We start from the raw sequence: 26,338 nt of genomic DNA, 5'->3' as shown, positions 1-26,338 counted from the left end.
GTTACTCCGCGTGAGAGCCGGAGCAGGGAGGGAGCCAAGCACGCACCGAGCAGCAGCGGGCCCGGTGGCACAGGAGAGCGGGGACAGGAATAAAACCCAGCAGGACAATCCCCTGGTTTGTAACCACGGCTCCCCCAGGCAGCCCGGGAACTGCAGCGAGGTTTGACTCCGTAATCTGCGCTCAAAGGGAATTTGTAGCACGAGTGGCTCCGGAGCTCAGCCGCGGGACAGGCTCCTCACCACCTCACACGGGGAGGGGTTTGATGCTCACTTTATGTCACCACTGAAGAGTAGAAAGGAAAAACGGATTCTTCCTCTAAGCTGTGCTCCTCAGCCCTCCCTGCCTGGCCGCTCCCCTGCGCTCCCAGCGCTGCTGGTCCTGGATAATCATTCCCACCTCTGCTCCCCAGGCTCTGATTTTGGTTCCATCCCATCTGAGCTGGCGTGTCCATCCCCCGGGTGGGGATGCAAACCCCTCACAGAACTGAAATAAATCCCGCGTGGAGCACGGCAAGGTGAGAGGCGTGGACGGGTTTTACGAGGGAGCTCAGAGCCCTCTTTTATCAGAGGTGAGAAGGACACAGAGCAGAGCCAAAGCCCCCCCTCCAGCTCGGGTTTTCCGTGTGGAGTGGCCGGGGCACGGCCCAGAGCGGCAGACCCAGGCAGGAGCGTTCCTGGCAGGACCCAGAGCCGCCCCCAGCCCTGGCCAGCGCTGGTCCCATCTCCAGGAGCCCCGGGACGAGCCCGAAGCCCCCCCGAAGGGATTCTGCTCGGTTTGGTCGGTGTCTCTGTAAGCCCAGTGCTGCCCCGGGAGCTCAGAGCAGCAAAACCCTTCCCAGGCTGGTCCCGGTTCCCGTTTACACCACGCTGGGCAAAACCAGTTCGTGCCTCAGCTGGAGTTTGCAGCGGCCTGGATGCCAAATCCCTGAGGAATGGACTTGCAAAAGCCCCCAGGCCCCTGCGCAGCCCGAAACCGAAGCCCCCAGCCCCCTGCAGCAGAACAAAGGCTTTAAAGTGGCTCCAACTGTAATTTACATTCCAGAGGAAAAGGAAAAGCTTTTCTTGGTTTACAGAATTACCCAAGTGGCAAAGCAGTTCCCAGGCCAGGAGAAATTCCTCACGTTGCAATATGCTTTAATTATACCGAGAGCAGCAGTAACAGACCGAGAAATCAATCCCTTCTCCTAAATAAGATGGTTGCAAATTCCAAGTCGGCAAGTGAACAGATGTAGAACTGAAATGGAAAAAGTAAATACCCTCGGAGGTGCTGAGAAAACTGTCTGCCTGTTGCTACAAGTTCATCCTCTGGGAAGGGGGTTCAGGGAGCCTGCTCCCAGATTTCCCAGGGAGGAAATCACGAGTTCAGCCACGGCCACTGCAGCATCACCTCGGGCACCTGAGAGGCCCCAGGGTGAGCAGCGATGGAGGAGGGGACAGTTCCCGGCCAGGTGGGTGGGAAAAGCCTGGCACCGGTGCCCAGAGCAGCTGGGGCTGCCCCTGGACCCCTGGCAGTGCCCAAGGCCAGGCTGGACAGGGCTGGGAGCACCTGGGACAGTGGGAGGTGTCCCTGTCCCTGTCCCATCCCTGTCCCTGTGTCCCTGTCCTGTCTCTGTGTCCCTGTCCCTGTCCCTGTCCCATCCCTGTCCTGTCCCATCCCTGTCCCATCCCTGTCCCTGTCCTGTCCCTGTGTCCCTGTCCTGTCCCTGTGTCCCTGTCCCTGTGTCCCTGTCCTGTCCCTGTGTCCCTGTCCCTGTGTCCCTGTCCCTGTCCCATCCCTGTCCCTGTCCTGTCCCTGTGTCCCTGTCCTGTCCCTGTGTCCCTGTCCCTGTGTCCCTGTCCCTGTCCCATCCCTGTCCCTGTCCTGTCCCTGTGTCCCTGTCCTGTCCCTGTGTCCCTGTCCCTGTGTCCCTGTCCCTGTCCCATCCCTGTCCCTGTGTCCCTGCCGCCGTCCCTGCAGGGTGGGGTGCCCAGGGGATGGCTGAAGCCTTTTTGCTGTGCGATAACCACAGCCTCTGCCCAGCCCTTTGATGTTTTCACGCCAGTCCAGCTCTGATCTCCCGTTTTCCCATTGTCCCCTTACCCACCCCTCGGTCTGCAGAGCAGGAGCACCGGGGGATCCCTCTGCAATCTGCCCAGGGATCACAGCCCCCGGCCCCGAGCCCGCCGTGCCTTTATCCCCCCGAACACTCGGGCCCGGCTCCCCGCAGCCGTCAGAGGGAGAAATTCCCAAATCCCCACGGAGGAGTTCGGGCTGGCTCCATCTGCGCCGTGCCCGGGCCCGCACACACGGGGCGCACGCAGGGTGCAGATGGCAATCCCGGATTAATGGGTTACACAAGGGCTTTATCCCGGGCTTACCGAGGATAAGAAACCCCTCGGGAAAAGAATCGTGTCCAAATGATTAAAAAAAAAAATCTCTTTAAATATACAACGTTCCGCCTGAGCCGTGTAAGGTGTTGTTCAGGAAATTGCTGAACAGCAGAACCGGGTTCCACCTCTCCCATCCCGGGCCCGGGAGGGCCGAGCACTTCCCGGGGGAATAAATATACCACCAAAACCGGCCAGAAAAACACCAAACCGGCCAGAAATGCAGCACCAAACCAGCCAGAAATACAACACCAAACCGGCCAGAAATACAGCACCAAACCGGCCAGAAATACAACACCAAACCGGCCAGAAATACAGCACCAAACCGGCCAGAAATGCAGCACCAAACCGGCCAGAAATACAGCACCAAACCGGCCAGAAATACAACACCAAACCGGCCACAAATACAGCACCAAACCGGCCAGAAATACAACACCAAACCGGCCAGAAATACAGCACCAAACCGGCCAGAAATACAACACCAAACCGGCCAGAAATACAACACCAAACCGGCCAGAAATACAACACCGAACCGGCCAGAAATACAACACCAAACCGGCCAGAAATACAGCACCAAACCGGCCAGAAATACAACACCAAACCGGCCAGAAATACAACACCGAACCGGCCAGAAATACAACACCAAACCGGCCAGAAATACAGCACCAAACCGGCCAGAAATACAGCACCAAACCGGCCAGAAATACAGCACCAAACCGGCCAGAAATACAGCACCAAACCGGCCAGAAATACAGCACCAAACCGGCCAGAAATACAACACCAAAACAGGAGGGGTCATATTTTAGGGTATCCCCTTTTTAGCTACAAAACCTTTTTTTAGGTTGAAACCTAAAGATAATTCAAACCAAATTACTATTCCCTCAGGAAAAGCAGATCCAAACTGCTGCACAATTTTTTATCTAAATAATGTTTAAAATTTTTAAAGGGGGGAGAAAAAACTAATTACATCTTTGTGTGGGAGATCATAAATCACATAATTACAATGGGAACCTCTGCATCTTTCCAACAGACCAAAAGCAGACTACACAAGTTCTTATCTCATTACTGTTTAATTAAGAATTATGTTTGAGCATCTTCTTTTTAATTATCACGGAGCCCAGATGACTTCTAATCTCCTTTTTCCCCAAAATGAGGGAAGGTGCAGTCCAAAACGGGCACTAATGAATTTACAATTTGCTCTTTGGGGAACTTTAACAAAATTTACTCCACGCAGAAGATTAACACTGATAAAGTGAACTTCCAAAGAGAACATTTGGTTCCTTTCCACTGGCACCACACCAGTGCCGGAGCTCACAGAGGGGTCGCTTTTTGGGGAGCTTCGCCCACGGTTCTGTGGCTGCACCCCAAAAACACCTCCCAGGGGACAGCGGGGCTGGGGACGTGGGGACAGCAGGGTTGGGGACAGCGGGGCTGGGGGAGTGGGGACAGCGGGGCTGGGGACAGCGGGGCTGGGGACATGGGGACAGCGGGGCTGGGGACAGCGGGGCTGGGGACATGGGGACAGCGGGGCTGGGGACAGCGGGGCTGGGGACATGGGGACAGCGGGGCTGGGGACATGGGGACAGCGGGGCTGGGGACATGGGGACAGCAGGGTTGGGGACATGGGGACAGCGGGGCTGGGGACAGCGGGGCTGGGGACATGGGGACAGTGGGGCTGGGGACGTGGGGACAGCAGGGTTGGGGACATGGGGACAGCGGGGCTGGGGACATGGGGACAGCGGGGCTGGGGACATGGGGACAGCGGGGCTGGGGGAGTGGGGACAGCGGGGCTGGGGACATGGGGACAGCAGCAGCAGGAGCTGTGTCTGCACCGAGGCAGGGACCCTCCACTGCCCCAGCCCGGCCCCGGGCACTGCCAGGGGATCCCGGGGCAGCCACGGCTGCTCTGGGAATTCCATTCCAGGGCCTGACCCCTCCCAGGGAGGAATTCCCTCCCCAAATCCCACCCAGGCCTGTGGCTTTGGGAAGCTCCACGTCCCTCCTCTGAACACGAGCAGAAACTTTTCCTCATCCAAACCTTTTCCCACCGAGTCTGTGCCCGTGTCCTGCTGACCCTGTGGTGGCAAACCGCAAAGAACACACACAGAGATGTATATTTATATTTTTAGAAATAGGTGAGGGCTTGTTTAAGCCCAGCACACGGCAAATACCTTTTAATTCAATTGGCTGAATCGACACAGAGAGATTATTAGTTTTCAGTTAGATTTGATTCAATTAATTAGCCTGAAAATATCAGCACAGCCAGGCGAGCAAAGAAAAACAGAGATAAATCCCTGCCATGGCGCTGCTTCATCTTTTAAAGGCAATTAACTCTTAGTTATTAGCTTTTAATTAGGGAATAATAATGACACCATTAATACAGTTTATTATACTTGTCAGCAGACAGCTGTTCCAACCAGATTCCATTATCAGACCTCGGCTTTTGTCTGCTCCTGCCAGGGGAGGGGAGACACAGCCGGGGGTCTCTGGTGGAGCCTGGGCAGCTCCGGGCGGGTTCCTCCCTTCCCTGGAGCTGCCCCAGCCCAGCCCAGCCCAGCCCAGCCCAGCCCAGCCCGGGCTGACAGAACTAAACCCGAGCTTTCGGTGGGTTAAACCTCGCTCCTCCTCCCGGAGCATCCTCCCAGCCCAGCCCGGGTTGACAGAACTAAACCTGAGCTTTCGGTGGGTTAAACCTCGCTCCTGCTCCCGGAGCATCCTCCCAGCCCAGCCCGGGCTGACAGAACTAAACCTGAGCTTTCGGTGGGTTAAACCTCGCTCCTGCTCCCGGAGCATCCTCCCAGCCCAGCCCGGGCTGACAGAACTAAACCTGAGCTTTCGGTGGGTTAAACCTCGCTCCTGCTCCCGGAGCATCCTCCCAGCCCTGCCCGTGCCTCTCCCGGCGCTTCCCGAGCCTCTCCTGGCCAGGGGGACGCTGGAGCTGAGCCAAAGGTGGTTTTACACCTCGCTGACAACCTCGGGTGGATCCCAAACATTCACAGCACTAAAACCTTCCCTGTTCTCTCTTCTTTTCCTCCCAGTTTAATCCCCCTCTTCGGCAGTGCCGAGCAGAGCAGGGCAGAGCTGACTTGGACACAAACAATCACTTTAAAGAAACTCAGCACTTGGAATAATTCTCCCCTCTCCTAATCGCAGTGCCAGGCCCCTGTCTGTCCCTGTGTGCAGGCAGCTGCCGAGGCCCCACAAACACCTTGGAATTCTCCTTCCTTTGGCCCCAAATTTATTGTGAAACTTCAAGTCCTGCGGTAAGAGCAGCAGCCACGACCTTGGCAGTGGCCAAATGCCTCAAGTTTTCATTTCTGTGTCTGCTGAGTCACCAAAATAAACCCTCCAGAGGACAGTGATTACACAGCAAACCACATTTCCCATTATTTTTCCCATTATCCTGTTTCACCGTGTTCTAGCAGAGTCTGGAAACCATTTCCAGGGCACAAGCCTCTCTCCACTGCGGTTTTTCGTTCCTTTATCACGCAGGAATTAATCTCACCCCAAATTACGCACACAGGATGCTCCAGCAACACAAAAACACAACGCCGTGCATTTCCCCGATCTACTCTGGAGTTAATGAATCTCGAAAATAAGTGTAAAATATTCTGGTGGGTTCCACCACCTTGGTTTTAATTTGTTTTCCTTGCTCTGGACTGGAGGAAGCCCCAAGGGAAACACCAGGAGCTCCTTGAACTGGCAGCCTGCTCGTGGAGGGAATTTTCTTCCTCCTCTCCCAACACTGCAGACAAATCCTGAGGAAAGAAACGAACGTGGAGTAGGAACAAAGCAGCTGGGAGAGGCTGTTTGCAATTTTTCTACAGGGAAGCAGAGTTGTTAAATTGAAAGCAAAGCCGTACAAAGGGAAAAACTTCTCCCACTGAGCACTGACGCGAAAATGACGAGGAGGAGGACGGCAGGAGTAAAACCAGATTATAGCCATGAACTGCAGGGAACTGCGGGGCAGCGGCTGCACTGGTGGGAACGGGAAAAGGGAAAAGGGAAAAGGGAAAAGGGAAAAGGGAAAAGGGAAAAGGGAAAAGGGAAAAGGGAAAAGGGAAAAGGGAAAAGGGAAAAGGGAAAAGGATGGTGTTTCACCACTCGGGTCTGAGCACAAACACCCAAACCCCAGCCAGGAAAAAACCCCAGGACACGTCTCACACCTGAGAAAAACCGCAGGGAAATTGATTTGGACAAAAATGGACCAAGTCCTTGATTTGGGAGTATCACAAAAGGGAGAGAAATGGCAGCATTTAACAAGCAGCCAATTGTCTCTGGGCTGAATTAGTGATAAATGTGATGATAAATTGCTGCTGTAACCCAGGCCCGCCCCCGAGCACAGGGATCTCACACAGTCGTGCTCAGGCAGATTTTTCACTTCGCGCTGACAAAAATCTCACACTAATCACCCAAGCCAGGCCACAAAGCCCCGGATTGCAGCGTTAATTCCATGTCACAGCTGAAGCCCAGATTAATCCCCCACGTCTCCAGCTCCAGGTGGCTCTGAGCCGCTCAGGTAACAGAGGGAGGGGAACCAGCTCTAGGCAGAGCCACAGCAAACCAGACCTGCAGCAGGGCCCTTCTCCCACCTCGTGGCTTCTCCCCAGAGAAAAGTGCCCAGAGACCCTTCTGCACCCCCCATCAGCCCAGATTCCTCTCTCCAGTCAGGCAGATGAATCCCTGCTCCTCTCCAAGCAGCAGCATCTTGGCCCGGATCATGGGTAACTGACCATTCACTCCTAATCAAAGACAATTTGCTGCGTTTTCCAGAGATGGCTCTGTTAAATGAAGCAGATGAGCAGTGGATCTGGCCATTTCTTTATTTTTAAACCCTGATCTGGGGCACAGGGGAGGGCCTCACTCCTGTTTCAGGGACAGACTGGCTGCGAGCTCGTTTGCTAGGGGACATTAGCAGCTGGCATGTGAAATGGCAAGGCTGGGGTGGAGAGGTGAGCCAAAGTGAACTGTGCTGAAACACAGCCCAAATCCTGTTTGTTCCACAGGAAAAGCGGTGGAGCTGTGGTCGCTCTGTAATTCCAAACAGAACTTGCACAGTGACCTTTACATTTCCCCTCTTGGAAACCAAAAATTTAATTGTTTTGCTTCTCTCATGCAGAATAAATAACTCCCAGTGATTTTCTATTGGTGAGCAAGCAACCCAAGGACTTCTCTTCTCCTGCTATCAAAGCTGCCAAATAATTCTGTGTCAACAGCTCCGGCTCATTTGAGGCTCAGGATTGTGCCAAAACTGCCTTTTTTTATGTGTGCCTGTGCCAGCACAGTTGTTCACGGGACAAGGAACAAGAGATGACCTGGAAATCAGGAACCCACAGGGGCTCCTCAGGAATCTTTCCCCTGGAGTCCCAGGAAATTTGTTCACTCTGTTCCTGCAGCTTCAGGTCCAGCCTCATCCTGCAGTAACTGCAGAGGAATTTATCAAAAAGCTCAGGATGGGAAATTTAAGGTGCTTAAATGAAGTTTCAGGGAGATGCTGTTTGAGGAGGTTCAACGACCTCCTGCTGAACAAAAGACTCTAAACTTAGAAATGAAGAGACTTCAACCCCCCAAAAAGTGTCATTCTGAAATGCTCAACAGCCTTTAATTCATTTTGAACCTAGAGGCAGAGAAAAAAATAGGCAAAAAATACATCACAGCCTTAATCTAGGGGGAGTAGGGAAAAAAATCATTATTTTTATAACACATAATCAGACACTTACAAATATATTTCACTGGAGGAAGGGGTAGGAATGTGCATTTCCTATTTCCTTTTCAGTAGGCTGATGCCCAGAGGCCATCACTATCCTGAACCTGCACAAGCCATTCCAAAACCAAAAGGAGGGATCTAAAAATCAACAAAAAGAGAGAAGACCCTTGCACCAAGGAAGGGCATTCCACAGTTCCAGGTTCATGTTTCAACATAACTCAGCATCTGGATATGGGGTGAGGAAACACACTTCTGTTTTTACAATATAAATAGTATTTGGGGAAGGTACATATGGATACAGCAAGGGTGCTATTGCAGGACTCGAGCATGCAGAGGAAATTCCCCGTCGCTCACAACCACTCCTCCCATCCCACCCTCCCCTCCCACCTCCAAAAAAAAAAATCCTCTGCTGGGTAAATTTCTCTTTGAATTGTTTTAAATATTTCTCTCGTGGCCTGGCAACATTCTTAGTCTTTAATACAGCAAGTTTCCTATTTAATCACATTTCATCCGACAGGAGACAGCTCTGTAGGAGGAACAACCGAGGCTCGGGAGAACCTTGCCAGTTTTTTAAACTTTTATTAGCCTCAGTTTGGTTTTATTCGTGGAGACATCTACTGAAAAACGTCAAGAACTCAGAAACAAAAAAGAAAAAAACCAACCCCAAAGCAGAACCCTGTGCCCAAGGCCTTCCAACCACGCAGGCGCAGCCACGCACACGGAAAGGGCCCGGAGCAGAGGCAGGGAAAGGATGGGAACTCCAATCCCCAAGGGAGAACAAAACCAAAGGGAAAAAAAAATTAAATTGCTTTATTCTATCTCCACTCTTTCACTAGGACAGTTTAATACCCATGGAGTCTCTTAAGATGCTAATCTACCATCTGCTAGCCCACAAATCCTTCCCACTTATTCCCTTAAAGATCCAGCCAGAGCGTTGCTTAACAGCCTCTCCCCGGAACAACGACCACCTTGCAAAGGGGCTTAGAAATAATAATAAAAACAAGAATATTGTCTCTCTCCATCCAGCAATTTCAGGGAATTAAGTGGAAAAGATTGCAGTGCAGCATTCCAGGTTGTCTGGCTGGCCCGAGGAGGGAGGGGAGGGCCCGGGTGCCCTCTCCCCCTGCCCCTGAACCTTCCCAGCTCGGGCCAGCACTGCCTCGTTGTCTCCCTGTGAACTGACTGAGGTCCTCCAGAGAGGGTGGAAGACTTGGAGTGCCTCCGGCAGGGTTTGGATCAGGCTCTTTCCCCAGCACTGCTCCACAGCAGCTCCTCGGGGGGTTTCCGGGCGTCCAGCTGGGAGCTGCTCCCTCAACACTTCGGGGTTTGCCTTCAATGCTCCTGCAATCCTCAGTGGGCTGAGTCCAGTCAAAGGCAGGGCTTGCACTCCTCTTCCCCAGGAGCAACTCACAGGCTCAGTCTTTACTTAAGGAAAGGATGTCACGACAATCAGATGTTTGGGGCATTTCTTCTTTAATAGGATAAAAGAAAAACATACAAACACCTCCCAAGCTTCTGTCATGGAATGATTCTCACACTGTAAGGAGCACAACTCAAAAAAAAAAAAAAAAAGGAAAAAAAGAAAAAAAAAAGAAAGAAGAGACAAAGGAAAGAGACTTTTCCTGGGGGAGAAGTGCTGGGAGCAGCCCCCGGAGCTCTCGCCGCGGCTCGAAGGGAAGGAACACAAACAGCAACAGAACACTTGCCAAACCAGGGTGGCACACTGGAACTCAAAGCCATGCTGATCCTGAACTAGAAAGCAACTGTGACGGCCGAGATGGGGAAGGAAGCTGACAGCAATGACCCAAACCTGGCCATCTCTCCCCCAGGGCCCTCCCTGGGACGTGGCAGCGATGCCAACAGCCACCCCAGGGCCTGCAGAGAGCCAAGGGCAGAAACATCCCAGCCGTGAACTTTCTTCCCCCACTTCCCCAGCTTACAAAGGTAGTGTTTCTTTACAAAAGAAGAACCCAGAACATTCCAGGACATCTGCTCTTGCTCTCCCTCTCCCCGCTGTAACGTCAGTCACGATTCGTTTGGGGGTGAGGGGGGAGGATTTCATTTATTTTCTGTTTTAAAGCCATAATCTAGAAAAATGTTTTGAGGAAACTTTCGTTTTCCTATTTTTGCTTGCTTTTTTTTTTTTAATAATGCTCATTCATAGAAAACTTCACAAAGGTGGCGTCTATGTACAGAAAACACGATTCCAAAGGCTGCTTCAGTAGTCAATGTAATAGCACCTTGAAAGACAAAAGTTTGACAGGTTTGAAAAAGTCATTTTGTTAAATTTTAACCCTATCCTCATAAAAAAGAACCAGTCACAAAGCTCCATCTGTAGAAACTCTTCCAAAGTCTCCGTGTGAAAAGCTGAAGGGGTTTCCAAGCTCCCCAGCTCTTGGTCAGCAACTCCTGGCAAGGTCGAGGTAGCAGCCAGACAGGGATTTCCTGCAGTCCAAACCAAGAGGAGATGAAAGAAATTCACAGCAGGCTATTGCACAGGGCTGGTCTTCCATTCCACAGTTTCCTATTTGTTTTTCCACCGACTCAAAAAGGGTTAATTGAATATTCTGAATGAATCCTGGTTAAAACATGTTGCTCTGAGTCCCAGGCTGGTACTGTGTCTGCAGCAGGCTCTCCATAAAGGCCAAGTAATCTGGGGTTTGTCCATATTCTTCAGGATTCCTGGGATTCCCCAGCCGGGGACGCTTGGCTGCTCTCACTTCATCCCCCGAAAATACATCTTCCTGAGGGGCCCCAGTGCTGAGGGACTGCAGGAGACACAAAACAACCATTAGGGGCACAGCAGGAAACAGGGAGAGAGCCACCGTCCCCCTGGGCTGGGAACAGTCTGGGCGTTCTCCAGCCCCATCGCCTGCTTAGATGAAACGGCCTTGAAGGGTAAAGCAAAGACCCGGCAGGTCTGGAACCAAAACAAAGCCACGAAATAAATCCCTCATCTTCTCTACGCTCAGTAATTCCACTCTATGCACTTCAAGGCAGCCTGATCTTGTAGATTGGGAGATTTATAGGTAAGAGTCACACTCTAAATCTCCAGTTTGGTGAGGAAAGGGGGTTTGGTCCCAGGGTGATAATCAGTTCTCCAGAAACCCCTGAGCTGCAGCCCAGCTCACCTCACACCTGGACAGGATGACTCCACAGAACTGAATTCATATGGTGGAAAATGATCTGAACGTAATCTTTTAACCAGAGAAAATAAAACTCTGAGCTGAACACGTGCAAGGGAAAATCGTTTCTGTGCCTCTCAAGCATTCATGGCCAGATTTCTTCACTGCGTGTATTTTGGGAATGACAAGCAGTTTTACAGCCACAGGAACTGGAGGCTGCATTCACCTAATGTCTAAAAAATACATGAAGAGAATGTGAGGGGGTTCTGCAGGCTGCAGCTGGTTTATTGTTTGCTATTTTGGTACCCACCAGGCGAGACTTGACTCTCTTGGGAAGCTCTTCCTCCAAGGTATAAATATCCCCACGCTTCACCATGAGCTGAGAGCCATCTTCAAACTCCACCTGCAGGGAGGCAGGAGATGAACTCAGAGCAGCCTCTGCCCAGCCCATGCCCAGCCTGTGCCACCCCTGGGCCCTCCAGGAGCACCCGGGAGCCACCAGGGGCCAGCTCCCATGGATGTCTCCAGGGCTGCTGGGGAATGAGCCCTCCCCAGCTCTGCTGAGGACGCTGAGCCCAAAAAGTGCAGCTTTCAGGGCTGCTCAGGCACCTCTGTCTTAGCCAAGTGGGTTCATTCAGTGCTCCACGGATCCCAAAATATCTGTACTCCAGCTGGCCCAGCACCTCGCATTGCTACTGATTTTTGATTCATATCCTGAAAAAAGCAGCTTTTCACTTGTAATAAAAGCAGCCCTGTATTCAGGCCAGTATGGTAATAAGAATTTCTTTCATCTTAAACAAAGCGTTTTCACAGGTCACACGGAAACAACTGCAGCTACCAAAGTACATTTGTATTTCAACCAGCAGAAATAGTCAGCCAGGTACAAAAAAACTCCTCCCATGAAACCCTTTTTGCTAAGCACTGATTATATCATGAATTATGCATCAGATGTTCCAGGGATGTTTATTCATGGGAACGTGCACAGCAAAATGTTAAAACTATTAAAAGTTTTTAAGGGATTCTTATTTCCTTTGCCCAGGACTTTAATACACTTTTCTGCATAAGGCAGAAGGACACAGAGCACAGTTTAATGGAGGTGTGGAGTTCAGGCCGGACAAACACAGAGGGAATAACTCATCTGTGCTCCCAAAGCCTCCTCCTGCTCTGCCCAGCTCCAGCAGCCCATCCCTGGTGCAGGATCAGCTCCCAGGGCTGGGATGCCCCTGGCACACTCACCTGGTAGATGTGACTGATCTGGGCTGCAATGAACTTGGCCTTGTAGACGATCCCGTCCGTCCACTGCAGCTGCACCAGCTCCCCCTCCAGGGGCGGCCCCAGCTGGAGGCAGTCCCTGCTCTGAGGACACAGAGAGAGGGGTCAGAGACACAAACCCAGCAGGGCTCAGCAGCCAGAGGTGCGTGTGCTAAAATCACAAAGCACTGCAACGAGCAGCGAGATCCATTTCTGCACTTGTGATTAATTGTGGGCATCTCAAACAGAACCAGCCTGAGAGACCAGCAATCAACTCTGGCAGCTCCTTCTGCTGACAGCCCCCAGCCCGTGGACATTTCTCATTACAAATCCCACAACATCACATCTCCTGGATCTCAAAAACAAGCAGGGCAACTCAGTGAATCAGTGGCACAATCAGGGAGGCAATGCATGAGCTGACAAATCAGCCTCTTCTAGACATTCCCTCTATTAAGTGAATTCCCTGTTTTGAACCAGAAGTGCTCACGGACAATCTGCTTCCCCCATGAATCACACTTGTCAGTTGAAAAATAAGATTATTCAACCACAAAACAAATAGGATGAAACTTAGAACAAACACTGCTTTCTGTGAAGTCATCTGCATTCAGCAAGATCACATCTTTGTAAAGCAACCAAAAACTAAATGAGATAATGTCAGAAACAAGATCTGTCACGAAGAGCAGGATGAGATTTCCTAGGCAAGCAGCAACTTAAAAATTAAAATGAAAAAGTGAAGTTTGGCTTTGCTGTTCCACCCCAAGGCACAGAGGAGCTTGTGCTGTGTGCGACACAGGAGTGTCCCCAGGCTGCCTTACAATGATGCTCTCGGGGTAAACGTTGTCACTGTAGGAGCCGTCGTCGAAGTTCACTTCGTAGAAGGTCTGTGTGCTGGTGCCGATGACCCTGCAGCGATAGTAGAGCCCGTTCCTGTTCTTGGTGATCACTGCCTGCCCCAGGGCCACCTCCCTCCGGAATGGGACCTGTGGGGGACACAGCAGCATCAGTGCCAGCCACAGCTGCAAAGGCTGTGCCCAAAGTTCCACGGAGCCATGGAATGGTTTGGGTGGGAAGGACCCTAAAGCCCAGCCAGTGCCACGGCAGGGACACCTGCCCCTGCCCAGGCTGCTCCAAGCCCCAGTGTCCAGCCTGGCCTTGGGCACTGCCAGGGATCCAGGGGCAGCCACAGCTGCTCTGGGCACCCTGTGCCACTGTCTTACGCCCTTCACAGCCAGGAATTCCTTCCCAACATCCCATCCAAACCAGCCCTCTCGCAGATTACAGCCAGCCCCAACAATCCTTCTGCATTAAAAGCACAAAACGTTCTGAGCCAACACAGGCAGAGAGAAACTACTTTAAAAAACTCCAGAAACCAAACAACCCAACCAAACCCCAAATCCCCCAATCCAGCCCCCAAAGGCCAAAGCCTACGTTCTGGTTTGCTGCTCTGTGCTTGAAGCAGGTGATGGACACCACGTAGGGCCAGTCGTCGGGCTCCATGGGCACGCCGGCCGCGTGCGCGCACGTCACGTGGAAGGACGTGGAGCAGTGCTCGAAGGAGCACTGGACACAGGCCCCTGACACCTTCTTCATCCTCTTCCTGCAGTACACACACCTCTGCAAGGGAACACAGCTGGAGTGAGACACCTCTGCGAGGGAACACAGCTGGCTCACACACACAGCTGTGCAAGGGAACACAGCTGGCTCACACACACACAGCTGTGCAAGGGAACACAGCTGGAGTGAGACACCTCTGTTTGGGAACACAGCTGGCTCACACACACAGCTGTGCAAGGGAACACAGCTGGCTCACACACACACAGCTGTGCAAGGGAACACAGCTGGCTCACACACACACAGCTGTGCAAGGGAACACAGCTGGCTCACACACACACAGCTGTGCAAGGGAACACAGCTGGCTCACACACACAGCTGTGCAAGGGAACACAGCTGGCTCACACACACACAGCTCTGGGGCCCTGCAGACAGCCCGCAGCCCCCACGGGATGGGCACAGCACAGAGCCTGTGGCTGCAGGGCCCCAGCCCAAGGGATGCTCTGTGCCACGGCCAGGGCTGTCTGTGTGCACCCACTCAGGGCTCTGCAAGCCAAGGAACTCCAGTGAACTGTCAGTCCCTGTCTCAGCACCCCTGTGGCCACGCCAGCACCCGCAGAGCCCCACTGGGCACCGACAGGCCGGACCCCGGTTTGGACTGGGCTCACTGGAACCAGCGGCACCAGAGAACTGCTGCACCCTCACCCTCCTCACATTTCATTAGTTCCAGCAGCAGCTGGATCCTCACAGGTGCACTGCTGGAAAATAACATTTCCATTTTTCTGAAGGAACAGAACACAGTAACTGGGTGGCAATTTTCTCGACTATATTTAATGGGACATTGTATTGATTAGATCTCATGGAATATAAAATCATATAATGGAACAAAAATAATGTGTGTTTGTTTTAGATGCATAAGCATATCAACCATAAATATTTTATTGGCATCCATGTCAGATGAGCCACTGTGGATAATTCAGTCAGTTTTGCAAACAAAAGAAATGAAAACATTGTATGAAAACACCAGAATTATGGGGGGGGGGGGGAAGGTCTGAAATCTTGGAGACATTTTCACACTCATTTTCTGCAAAGCAGATCCAGTTATTAGGTAAATCAATGTGAGACGTGTGACTGCCTTAAAAAGAAACTACATTTTCTCAAAGTTAAAAATCCTGAGCCTGATGGCACTGACAGTGAGCAGGAGCTGTAGTGGGAACAAGATAAATTTCCTCACTCCCTACACCACCACCAAGTCCTGTTTCCAGCACTCAGAAATATAGAAGAAGAGATTTTGGGAATCCCAGTCTAAAGAATGGATGCTTGCAAAATGTTTCCAGGGATCCATTTGGAAACACCACTCAGTTTTTAACATTTCCAGGAACCTGTCACTGATCAGCAAATCCCAGAATGGTTTGGGCTGGAAGGACCACAAAGCTCATCCCGACCACCCTGCCCCGTCCAAGCTGGCCTTGGACACTTCCAGGGGTGGGGCAGCTTCTCTACTTTATCTGAGGCTGGGACAAGGCAAACCAGGGCAGAATTAATACCACACACACCAGACAAAGGTGCCTGTCATGGCTAAAATGAACAAAAGGTGTCCCTGACCACGGCAGGGGGTGAACTCCAAAACCTTCAAGGTGCCATCCAACCCAAACCATTCTGGGATTCCTTCTCCAGGAACAATTCTCTTCCTTGAAAGCAAAAGATGCCAAAGAACAGGAGATTTATTCTTCGTTATTCCTGAGCAACACTCCCCTCCCTGCCTGGGCTCTGGCCCACAGTTCTATGAAATAAGTCCCATTCCTTCCTATGAATTAACTGCAGGCAGTTTGTTTACACCAAAGATTAATTTGGCCTTTTTACACAAACGAACAAAAGCCAGGAAATTCAAAGGCAGAGCCCTGAGTGCTGCCAGAACGTGGGTTTAGCCTTTAATAAGCTGAGCCTTTATCGCTCTGCAAACCATGTTCCAGAGGCAGATAAGCAGCAGGAAAGTGCCCAGCAGGACTGAGGGGAGTCAATAGCACAGATCCCGTTATTAACCTGTCGATATCCCCTTGTCCCAGCAGCAGGGACAGCTGCTGACACGCGGGGGAGCATCGACCCTCCAGGGCAGGGCTCTGCCAAGGCAGGATTACACACACCCTGCGCCCACACAACCCCCCGGGACAGACTAGAGCTGCACCGGGGGGACACTCGGAGCAGATAGGATCAGAAGATAAATGTGAGTGGCAGGGAGCCTGAAGTGTAAGCAGTGATGGAGGGAGGGACAATTCCTGCCTGGGAGGGTGGGAAAACACTGGCACAGGGTGCCCAGAGCAGCTGGGGCTGCCCCTGGATCCCTGGCAGTGCCCAGGCCAGGCTGGAGCAGCCTGGGACAGGGGGAGGTGTCCCTGCCCATGGCAGGGGTGGCACTGGGGGGTTTAAGGCCCCTTCACACCCAAACCAGTCTGGGATCGTATGGAAATTCAGACCTGGAAGTGAGGGAGCTGGGATGGACAGACACACCAGTGCCAAGGGCTGCAGGAAAGCTGCACGTGGAGATTTAAAGGCATTTTCTGTGGGAGGGAAAGGAGTGCAAAGCACAGGAGAGAAATCTTCGGAATAAATGCACACCAGAGTCAGGTCACAGCTGAGAGTAAGAAATGGGCTGTCTGCTGCATGATGAACACTGCAATTCATTTACTCCGCTGAGGAATGACAGCTAATTATTCCAAATTTCCACGTCATAAATAATTTACGTGCACAGGCCTGTAATGTGCCATCAATCTGGGAGCAGGAAACTGCACTCCTGAAAACGGTGCCATACCCACAAACGGGCTGAAAATCTGTGCCTGCACAGGGAGACCTGCTCCATGCTTAGAGAACAGGATACACCTTTCCCCAGATCTCTGCCACTCCTCGGGACCTCAGCCCTCATCACAGGAACTTAAAACAATGTAACATATTAAAAATCAAATAATAACCAAGGATAACCCCTACCCCCTCTCTCCTCCACCACCCTCATCCATTCACATCAACTGTCCTCACCCTTCACATCATTCCTTCTCTCCTTTTCCATCTTTTCCAGCCACAAAAGTCCTCTTCCCAGTTTCATCAAGTACTGCACCAAGCCCACCATTGCCAAAGCCAGCAGCTCCGACACCATCACCTTTCAGTCACCCTCAGTTTCTCTCCCTACCTGCAGCTGCTCACCTCCAAAGCCCAGACACCCCCAACTCCTGCACTGACACCCCACGTGCTGCAGGAATTACCTGCAGATTCCCATGAAGAATCCCAAAACTCCCCCCCATGGCTCATGAGTGTCTCCACAGTCCAACTCAATTTACACTCCCTTTGACCCTCACACCCCACACCACTGCCTCTGTGTTCTGCCATCCACACGAATTGTTTAATCCTTACCTAACTGATACTTCTAAAGCTTTCCAAGTGAAGGGCTTAAGCCAGGCTTTGACATCTGAGCTACAAGGCAGGCTCTGGCTAACAGCAGCATGAGGAATATGTGCCTGTAAATTCCAACACTGGCCTGTGTGAGTGGAGGCACTTCATGCAAAAATTCTCCACGTTCCCTGAGACAGGAAGAAAACACGAGGTGCCAATGGAATACAACAGAAGAAACCAAACCAAGTTTCTTTCCAGAGCTCCAGGAGTGCTGGCACAACGCTCTCAGGGTGGGACTGCTGGGGGGTCTGTGCAGGGCCAGGAGTCGCACTGAAGGTCTTCGGGGACCCTCCCAACTCAGGGTATTCTGGGATTCTATGAAACTTTGCGGTTTTAACTGAGGAATGAAGGGGAAATGGATGCAGTGGGTCCATGCAGAGGCTCTGGTTTGGAGCAGAGCAAAGCAGCACAGTCAGACACGCACAGACACTGCCCTGGCTCTGCAGGACTGCCAGGCAGCCAAGGAAGGGTTAAAGAATTAAGTCATGTTTCCTTGTGAGGCTCCATTAAGCAATACAAGTGAGTGCTGTGTAAAAGGATTTTAAGTTCAGCGTTACAAGTGCTGGTAATGAAGAGGATGCACGTTGGAAGTGTCAGCTGATCCATAAAGAGCCACGGCTGCAAGATTTATCACCCTGGCACTGCGCTGCCCCATCGCTCCTGCTGAATAATGAATGCTTTTTACATTCACATTTGTGTACAAAACCCATTTGCACAACAGAGAAATAACTCTGCGAGCAGGGATAGGTTCCTCCTAATCTCTCACCCGGGCTCAGTGCACTAAGTAGCAGCTCTGTTAACGAATCCATCAGCGCTAACCCATCTATCACTGCTCCAGCACCTTCCCCATCCCACACCGTGTCACCCAGCTGACTTCTGAACCAAAAAAAGCAGGAAAAGCACAATTTATTTTGCAATAACACACTATAGTGATGGAGCATTAACTAACATTAAGATAAATTGCTCTGAGCTAATGAATCGTCCATTACTAATCCCTCGGATGAGGCCACACAGCCAAATAACAACTTGGAGCTGGGCTTGTATTAAAATCCTTGCAGTCTTGCCTTGCAGTCAGGGTCACAGAAATGTTTATTCATTTCTCCAAGAGATTTCTTGATAGAAAAAGAGAAATGTTGCAAGGAAAGATGAATTAGAGATGAACAAGTCAGCCTCGCTCTAGTCACCGCATCCCTTTGCACTCCTGCTGTGCAGTACTTGGAGTAAACTTGGAGTAAACGTCGCTTTCAGGCAGTTTACACCTGGCTGCAGGTGGGAAGGAGTCCCAGGCTCTGCCCAGGGTACAGCACACCCCCAGAGAGTCAAGGCACATCTGGAAATCAGAGCTGCTTGGGGTCAAAGCACTGACAGGGCTCAGCGGACACAAAGGATGCAGCTTTTGTTTGGAAATGAGAGCGAGATCATCCCCAATCTCAGCAGCTGCTTTATGAACACACACGATGTTTTTGCCTAGTTACAGCTTTTCTCCCTGGCTCTTGCTCCCAAACACTGTCCCCAGTAGCAGACACCCACCAGTTTCCACCTCTGCTCGGGGATGTTGCTGATGTCCACGGGATGACGCTCGATGACATTGAGGAAACGCGCCTCGGGGACTGCAATAGCACAGATCACGTGGACCCACCTGGGGAGCACAGGGGAGACACAAATCAGGGCCTGCCGTTATCTGAATGAAATGCTCTGGAGGGCAGTTAACATTTCCCTGCCTCCCTCAGCATCGCGGCACATTTCCAGGGGTTGGCAGCCTTGGCAACGTTCCCAACCGACTGTTAATCAGGGTGGCACAAGGTAAAGGCCTCTGGAACAACGGAGACCAACCTTTTCTTCCACTGATTTTGCACAATGCTAAACATCCTCCGAGAAGACTTTTCACTGAGAAACAGCCACGTTCAGCGGCTCTGCTGCCCAGCAGCCTGGCGCAGCGTAGGGCAGCACTTGGGCTCATCCTGCCAAGTCAGCGAGGAGCAGTTCCCTCCCAGAACCCCAAAAGTTGCTGCTACCCTGAGCATTAAGACCAAATTCCCAAGACAAGGAGAAGAGGTGCAGTATGGAAGGAAACCACACTGAAAGGCAGCACTCACCGGCCATCAGTGGTCATCTGGAGAGCTCCTCCCCTGAGATTGCACAGGCAACATTCCTGCGGGAACACAACTCGGTCAGAACGGGACGCAAAGGCTCTGCCAGGCTGCTCAGCACGCACAGACAGTGACCACAGCCCACCCGGGGTGTCAAAGGCAACCTGAATCCCCCCAGCCCGGTCTGTGGGGGCAGCTGGGTGACCCCAGCAGTGTGCAAGGGGACGTGCAGCCCTTACCGCTGCCCAGGCGCCGGCCGAGCACCGCGAGCACCACCAGCTCTCGTTCACCAGCTCCGGGCGGATGCCGTAACAGCCTGCAACAGACACAGCACAGCCCGTCACAGCATGGCCCCCACAGCACCTCCGAGCTCCACTCCACGACTTTTCAGCTCAGAAGCAACTCTGAAAGCATTTGAGGAACTGTACTCAACAGGCTCTGGCACAATCAGAACTGGGAGCAGAAAACAAACCAACCAAAAGCCCCACACAGGTAACCCTCATGTCTGGTGTTCACTTCTCGAAGGGCTACAGTGGCAAGACTTTGTTTCTTTGGGCAGGAACTGGGCTCCAAGGTGATGCCACCACTGCTGGAGTGCACTCACACATCAGAACAGGGAAGGGCACTGAATTTTGGCAAGGTTGAAGCAGTTACTTTTGCTGCGTGGTGTTATGAGGAAGGACAAGCCCAATATTACTGCAAGGAAATTAAATACCTGCATTCCACACGGTTAGCAGTATTTAATTTATGGTTACAGGAAGTGTTAAAAACATCTCATTTCACAGAGCATCAATTGCTGTAACACGCAAGCACCAAACCCTCCTACAACACCAAAACAGTAAAGTGGTATTCTGTCCATTAGAAAGACAGGGAAATAAGAACAAATCAGTCCTTAAAATTCCATAAAAGGCACTGAGGTTTGTCACTGAAAACAACGGGGAGAAGACACAGATCCAGTTTTGGAAAAGCAGATCTATGTGATTCCTGCAAGCTTGGAAAGGGAGTGGAAAATTGAAGATAAGCATCTCAACTAACACACAGCTCACTCCATCCAGCCTCTACCCTCCCTAACAAAATCCCATCCAGCCTTCACCTAACCCAACAAACTGAACAGAAAATTTCAGCTGGGAACAACAATCTCAAATTACTGAACTTAAAAGAAGACATTCAGAAAGCACTGGGATTACCACCCCAGCCTGATTTATAAATATCATCCACTTAACCAGATAAACAGCATGTCAGAGAAAGTCAATACTATGGATCTGCAGCTGCTCTCCACATCTGAGGTCTCTTTTCATCATATGGCAAATCAGGGAAGCAAATTCCAGCCAGGCCTAGAACAGGGACAGGGGTGTCAGTCCAAAACTGAGCTGAGGGAGAGCCAGACCCTGAGCACAGCCTCAGGCTGCACCAGGGGAGGCTGACATTGAAAATTAGGAAAAATTTCTTCATGGAAAAAACTGTAAAGCACTGGAACAGCCTGCCCAGGGCAGAGGTGCAATCACCATCTCTGGAAGTGTTCAAAAATCCATGGATGTGGCACCTGGGGACATGGCTAGAGGTGGGCAGGGTGCTGGTGCTGGGCTGGGTGACCTTAAAGGTCTTTTCCAACCTCAGTGACTCTGTGAGGGCAGAACAGTTCCATTTACTGAACCCCACGTTGTCCCACAAGGATAACCCAGGCAGACCAAGAAAAAGATGCTCTTTAAATGGATTTTTTCAGTGCCTGAAAAGCCCAGAAACCTTCCCCTCTCTGTAGGGCCTGGCTGCTGGACCCAGCACAGTTTGGGAGGGCACTTCCCAAGAACACACAGGCTGCCAGCGGCTTTTACAGTCAGCCAAAATACACCTCACCACTGCAATCCTGCAATAAAAGCAAATGGATTCTCTGCAGCAAAGTCAAAGGGATGTCACAGAGCACAAGGAAACAACCAGGCACCGGAGCCTCCATCAGATCTTACAGCTGTCCTGCCCTATCCTCAAGGGGAGAGTACAGCCAAAATATAAAACTGAGCTTCTCTAAAAAGTGACGGATCTCAGGTCTGAGCCTGCAGACTAACATCCTCCTGCCCACACCCCTCTGTCCTTAACCAGAATTCAGCCACATTCCGCTGGACTGGCCTATTGCAGGCCTGAGGATGGACAAGATGCAGCAGCCCTGACTTGTGAGGGCAGGATGAAATCCTCCTCCTCACACCCGCCCTGCATCCCACAGCCTGATTAGCCAGGAATGTCCATAGCCAGGGATTCAGCAGAAACCAAAGTTTCCTTCCAGTTCCCCAGCCCTGCTGAGCTGCACCGGGACCTGCGGACTCTAAAAGTGGAACAACAAAAGTAATTCCAGCTGATGCAAGGCAAATAAGATTCCCCATCTGTCAAGATCAAACAGCTGAACAGTAATTCGTCACAAACGTTAACTGGATGCTGTTCAATCTCCACTGAAGGTACACTCCACCAGGATTAATCAGCTCTTCTTTTAGACATAACTATCAGGGAAGCAAACAGACATATGCTCCCTTTTGTAATCAAGTGCCACTACTGCAAACACTATCACAGACACTAATAAAATATATCTCAAACTACTCCATAATCTCTGCTGCATGCAGGAACAATACAGCCTCCCCCAGCAGAACAATATTGGAAGGAAATATGTGAGAGAAAAGAGTGCAATAAAGCCTTTGAGTTCTGCTTTATTACCAAAAATGAAAGGTATCAAAAGAAAGAATCTTTTCTTTGAGACAGAGAAGAATCAGCCAACAAAATAAGCAGTAAAAGGAATATTGGTGTGTATTTTTAAGATCAGTGACTGCCAAGATGGACTTGAATACACAGATGTGCTCTGAGAGAAAGGGGATGGGAGCTGGATGAGCTTTAAGGTCCTTCCAACCCAAACCTTTCCGAGATTCCTGATATCCTTGTGCCAACAGAGATAAAATGGGAGTGACAGGACACAGACCTGCCAAGAAGGAGCTCAAACACAGCAACACACAAACTCCTGAGTCTCCCAGGAGCCCAGGGCTGAGGGGAAGGGGAAGCACTCACTAGCATGAACCTGCAGGCAGCATTTGGCACAGGATATCAAGGGACTGGTTCCATCCTCTCCGATGTAGGAATTTGAAGGAAGGGGCTCGGTGTTTTCTCCACTTGAGGTAAAGCACATCTCCGGGATCAGGGGCTTGGTCTTCTGCCCACACCTGGACAGGTGCAGGAACGAGGAGGGCTCCCCTGTGGGGGCAGGGGCAGCTTCCTTCTCCACCTGTGAGGACTGGAGACAAAACCCCGTCACTGGGACTGCCCCTTCCTGGCCAGGCTTTTCACTGCCCACCCTGAGCACCCCCCTTGCCAAAAGGTCACCCAACACCTGGCAGCAGGCAGCCAAAACTCAGCCTCAAACCCTGACTCCCACCCCTGCCTTGCCTCTCCCCCTCTTCCTCAGCCTGAGATCTGTAATTTGTTGTGAAAGCTCAAAGAAGCATTAGAATAACGAGCAGCTTTTCCTGTTTTCCTTCTGCAAAAATCTAAATTCCTAACTTGCAGCTCAAAACACCAAGGAAAAATAAAAAGGAAAATATCGCTAAAAGCAAGACCTTCCCTCCCCCTCTCCCATCCCTTTGGCATCCTTCCCTACTTTTCCTGCAAGAAGTTCTCCTGAAGGACATTTCAAGGTGTCTGGTAGCAGACAGAGTTAAAAGCAGTGGATAGAACCAGCTCAGCTGCACCCAGTTTTCCTCACAACAGCCAGCACTCAGAACAGATATTTTATTTTCAGTCCGTGTAATAAATCAAGAGATTTTATTGAAGGGGTTCTGCTTTTCCCAGGAAAAGCTTCCAACACATCTACAAGTATCTAAGGCACCAATTCCTGGTGGGCTCACAAAGCCAGATTTGGCTTTATGTGAGAACAAATCAATGCACAACTGCACAAATAACTAATTCATCTGATGAATTTTGCCGTTCTGCTCATAACATCTCCCAAAGCATATTGGTGGTTTCCAAAAAAAGATGATGGATGTGCTTACTCAGTAAATTTTTATTTTGTGGCTTGTTTGCATAAATTCAGCAACTCGGGCCCGTGTGGAAACAGGAGCCTGGTGTGACTTTTCTCTGCATGGAACAGTGTTTGCAAAGCTCTTTCAGTGTGAATTCAGAATGAACACTGAGCAAGCCAGGGAAGCCAGGAAAGATAACAGAAAAGGCTCCAACCACTGCCAAGTCCAAACACATTTCTTTGGTGTGCAAATTTGTCTGGGTTTGTCTCTATCAGAAACGTCTGCATCCTAATTCACCCATGGGAGCAGTGTCAGGGATTCAGACGGGATATCAGGGGAAATCTCTTTGTGGAAGGTGTGGTCAGGCAGTGGCACAGGCTGCCCAGAGAATTGGTGGGGTCACCATCCCAAAAACACAGATTGGGGGAACGTGGCTTTAGGGTGAACAGAGTGTGGTGTTCCCACCTCAGTGATTCCCTGTCCCTGTGGGGAGGAATTACCTGGTTATAGGGGTAGAAGAGGGTGCAGACAGCACAGTATGGCTCACTCAGGGCAGCAGCTGCATTGAACTTCCTTTCAGCTGGGAAATTAAATGCTTTGTTCTTCCACTGGAAGGAAAGTAAAGATTTCAAAGCCTCTGGATCACTCATATCTTCCTCTCCAGAAAATGGAAACGTTTCTAGAATGAAAAGGAAAAAAAAAAATCCCAAAACAACAGCAGTCAGTAAAGGCAAAAGAGTTTATGGTTAGAAGAGGCAAAAGGAGCAAGGCTGAGTTAAACAGCTCAGGTCTCAACAACACAGGAAGTGCAATAAATAAAAACATTCAACTCCTCCACGTTCTCTCACAGGCCTATGCCCCAAATACTTCCTCAAATGGACACAATCTCCCCTCCGGGGACAGGATACACAAGACAGGGACAGCAGTGACCTGAAGGAACTGGCCAGGAGGAAGGACAGAAAGGAGATTTACTGCCTTTGTAACTCTTTCACCCTTTCCAGCTGTGAAACCTCCACCACCCTTTAGTGAAGGTTTAATTTGAACTTTGCTAAGTTCCAAACACAGGATGCCAGTGCAGGGAGCTGCCCCTTTCCTGCCTGCTCTGGGAGCTGTGGGTGCAGCTGGTGCTGCTGGGCCAGGCCAGCTCCCAGCTCCCACCCCCCCAGGCTGAGCCAAGCCCCCCAAGTGCACCCAGAGCTGCCCTGCACACACTGACCCTGATCTGGGCTCTGCACAGCCATTCCCACACCCCTGAGCCCCCATCTGCATTCCCCACCATCCCTCCCTCTGCCAGAGCCCTGCCAGGGACTGCTCCTGCTAATTAGTTTGCTAATTCCTTATTTTATAAACCTTTCAAAGGTCCTTGGCATTTCATGATTAAACCACTGCAGGATCCATCTGTGGCAGTCTGGGGGTCCAAGTTTCTTACCCTTCCTTATGAAGGAGTTTTGAGTCGCTGTAAGTGTTAAAGAAATTTTCCACTCAAGGCAGAGTGGAAATCACTCCCTGCATCACCAATCTGCAAAGTTTCCAAAAGAGCAGGGAACTCAGAAACATCTTGGAAGAACATTATCCCCAGAGCTCAGCACATTAAACCAAATTGTTCACTGCTTCACTGTTAATTACTGGAAATAAGCAGTTTATGTTCTGCTCTACAAGTCTAAGTCTCCTCTCTAGTTCTCCCTCCCTTTGAAGATTTTCTGACTCTTGGGTTACCTCAAAGGATAAAAGGAACTTGGAGTAAAACCTTCATGGCTGAGTTTACATCTCAGATTTTAAATGTCGCCCGTAACACATTTGTCAGACAATGTGGCAATTTTACTGTGTTTAATCAATCCCTTTTTTGAGGTGATGAGTGCTGGTTGTGTGGCTCTGCCACATTTCATACGAGGGTTACTTCCTAAGAAGTGCCTTCTCTTGTTTATTTTTAAGAGATGAAGCAAAACCCACGTTTTGCCAAATTTCAGTCGAGGCACATCAGGTGACAGGCCAGGATTTATGATACCAGAGCAATCAGGGAAAGCAGCAGCCTAATCCAGAGTGACAGGGGGAGAGAAGAAAGGGAATGACTGTCGTGTGCTATCACCTTCGCTCCTCCAGGATGGATCCAGGGGGACACACAGCATTCAGGATGGCTCCCACACCGCAAACAATTTGTCTGGGCTGAGTCTCTGTGTGACATGTGCATTCCCTTCATTTGCATGCTCACTGTTCTCCTGCAGCCTGCAGATCATCCTTGCACATCATTCCCTGAAAAAGCCCGGGGTGCAGAGAGCTGCCTCTGCTCCCTGGTGGGGAGGGAAGAATCTGTTTGATCAGATTTTGCCCAGCAGAGCAGTAAATCAGCCCCCAAGAAATGCCAGCTTCCACAAGAGCTGCTCCTGCTGCACCAGCCAAGTCCCCAAACACCATCCAACAAGTCAAAGCAGGGAGAAGAATCTGCCTAATGAGGATCCTCCAGCACAGAGCTGGCTCCAAGGTCTCACACCAAAACAAGACAACAAATCTCAGCTGCCTCTGCACACTCCAGTCCCTGTTACACACTTGGAAGGCATCAAGTGCATCCTCCTCAGTGAGGAAAGGAGCTCTGTGTGCTCAGGAGAAGCCCTTCCTGCAGGAGGCTGCTCTAAAATCAATGGATGCATTCCTGAAGGAGAGTGAACGGGAAAGGCGTTGTCCTTGGGAAGGAGGAGCGGTGAGCAGGGGCTGCCAGCTACACCCAGCACACAAAAGCTCTGTACTGGGGGCTCGTCCATACTCTGAGTAACGAGGGCGAGGCCTCAAAGTGGGGAATTATAGCACAAAACAGAGGAGAGG

The 26,338-nt window shown here is 50.9% G+C and overlaps 1 protein-coding gene across 3 annotated transcripts in view; it reads right to left on the bottom strand.

Moving 5' to 3' along the window:
* Positions 1–7,942: 7,942 nt before the first annotated feature.
* KDM4B (lysine demethylase 4B) overlaps positions 7,943–26,338 on the bottom strand; it is a 71,439-nt gene continuing 53,043 nt past the window's right edge. For all 3 annotated transcript variants that reach the window (XM_066205922.1, XM_066205924.1, XM_066205923.1), the window contains 10 exons: positions 24,022–24,200; positions 22,575–22,797; positions 19,772–19,848; positions 19,539–19,594; positions 18,973–19,081; positions 13,879–14,064; positions 13,266–13,430; positions 12,436–12,555; positions 11,510–11,602; positions 7,943–10,842 (listed from right to left, as the gene is read on the bottom strand). In XM_066205922.1, the coding sequence (XP_066062019.1) occupies positions 10,657–10,842; positions 11,510–11,602; positions 12,436–12,555; positions 13,266–13,430; positions 13,879–14,064; positions 18,973–19,081; positions 19,539–19,594; positions 19,772–19,848; positions 22,575–22,797; positions 24,022–24,200 (1,394 nt within the window). In that variant the 3' untranslated portion in view covers positions 7,943–10,656. The remainder of the gene's footprint in view (positions 10,843–11,509; positions 11,603–12,435; positions 12,556–13,265; positions 13,431–13,878; positions 14,065–18,972; positions 19,082–19,538; positions 19,595–19,771; positions 19,849–22,574; positions 22,798–24,021; positions 24,201–26,338) is intronic.

Source organism: Chamaea fasciata, unplaced genomic scaffold (assembly GCF_029207755.1).
Source record: "Chamaea fasciata isolate MVZ Bird 193981 ecotype frontalis unplaced genomic scaffold, bChaFas1.0.hap1 SCAF_28, whole genome shotgun sequence".
Classification (NCBI taxonomy): Eukaryota; Metazoa; Chordata; class Aves; order Passeriformes; family Sylviidae; genus Chamaea; species Chamaea fasciata.
The sequence above is the reverse complement of the archived record's forward strand: the minus strand, read 5'-3'. Positions and strand labels throughout refer to the sequence as shown.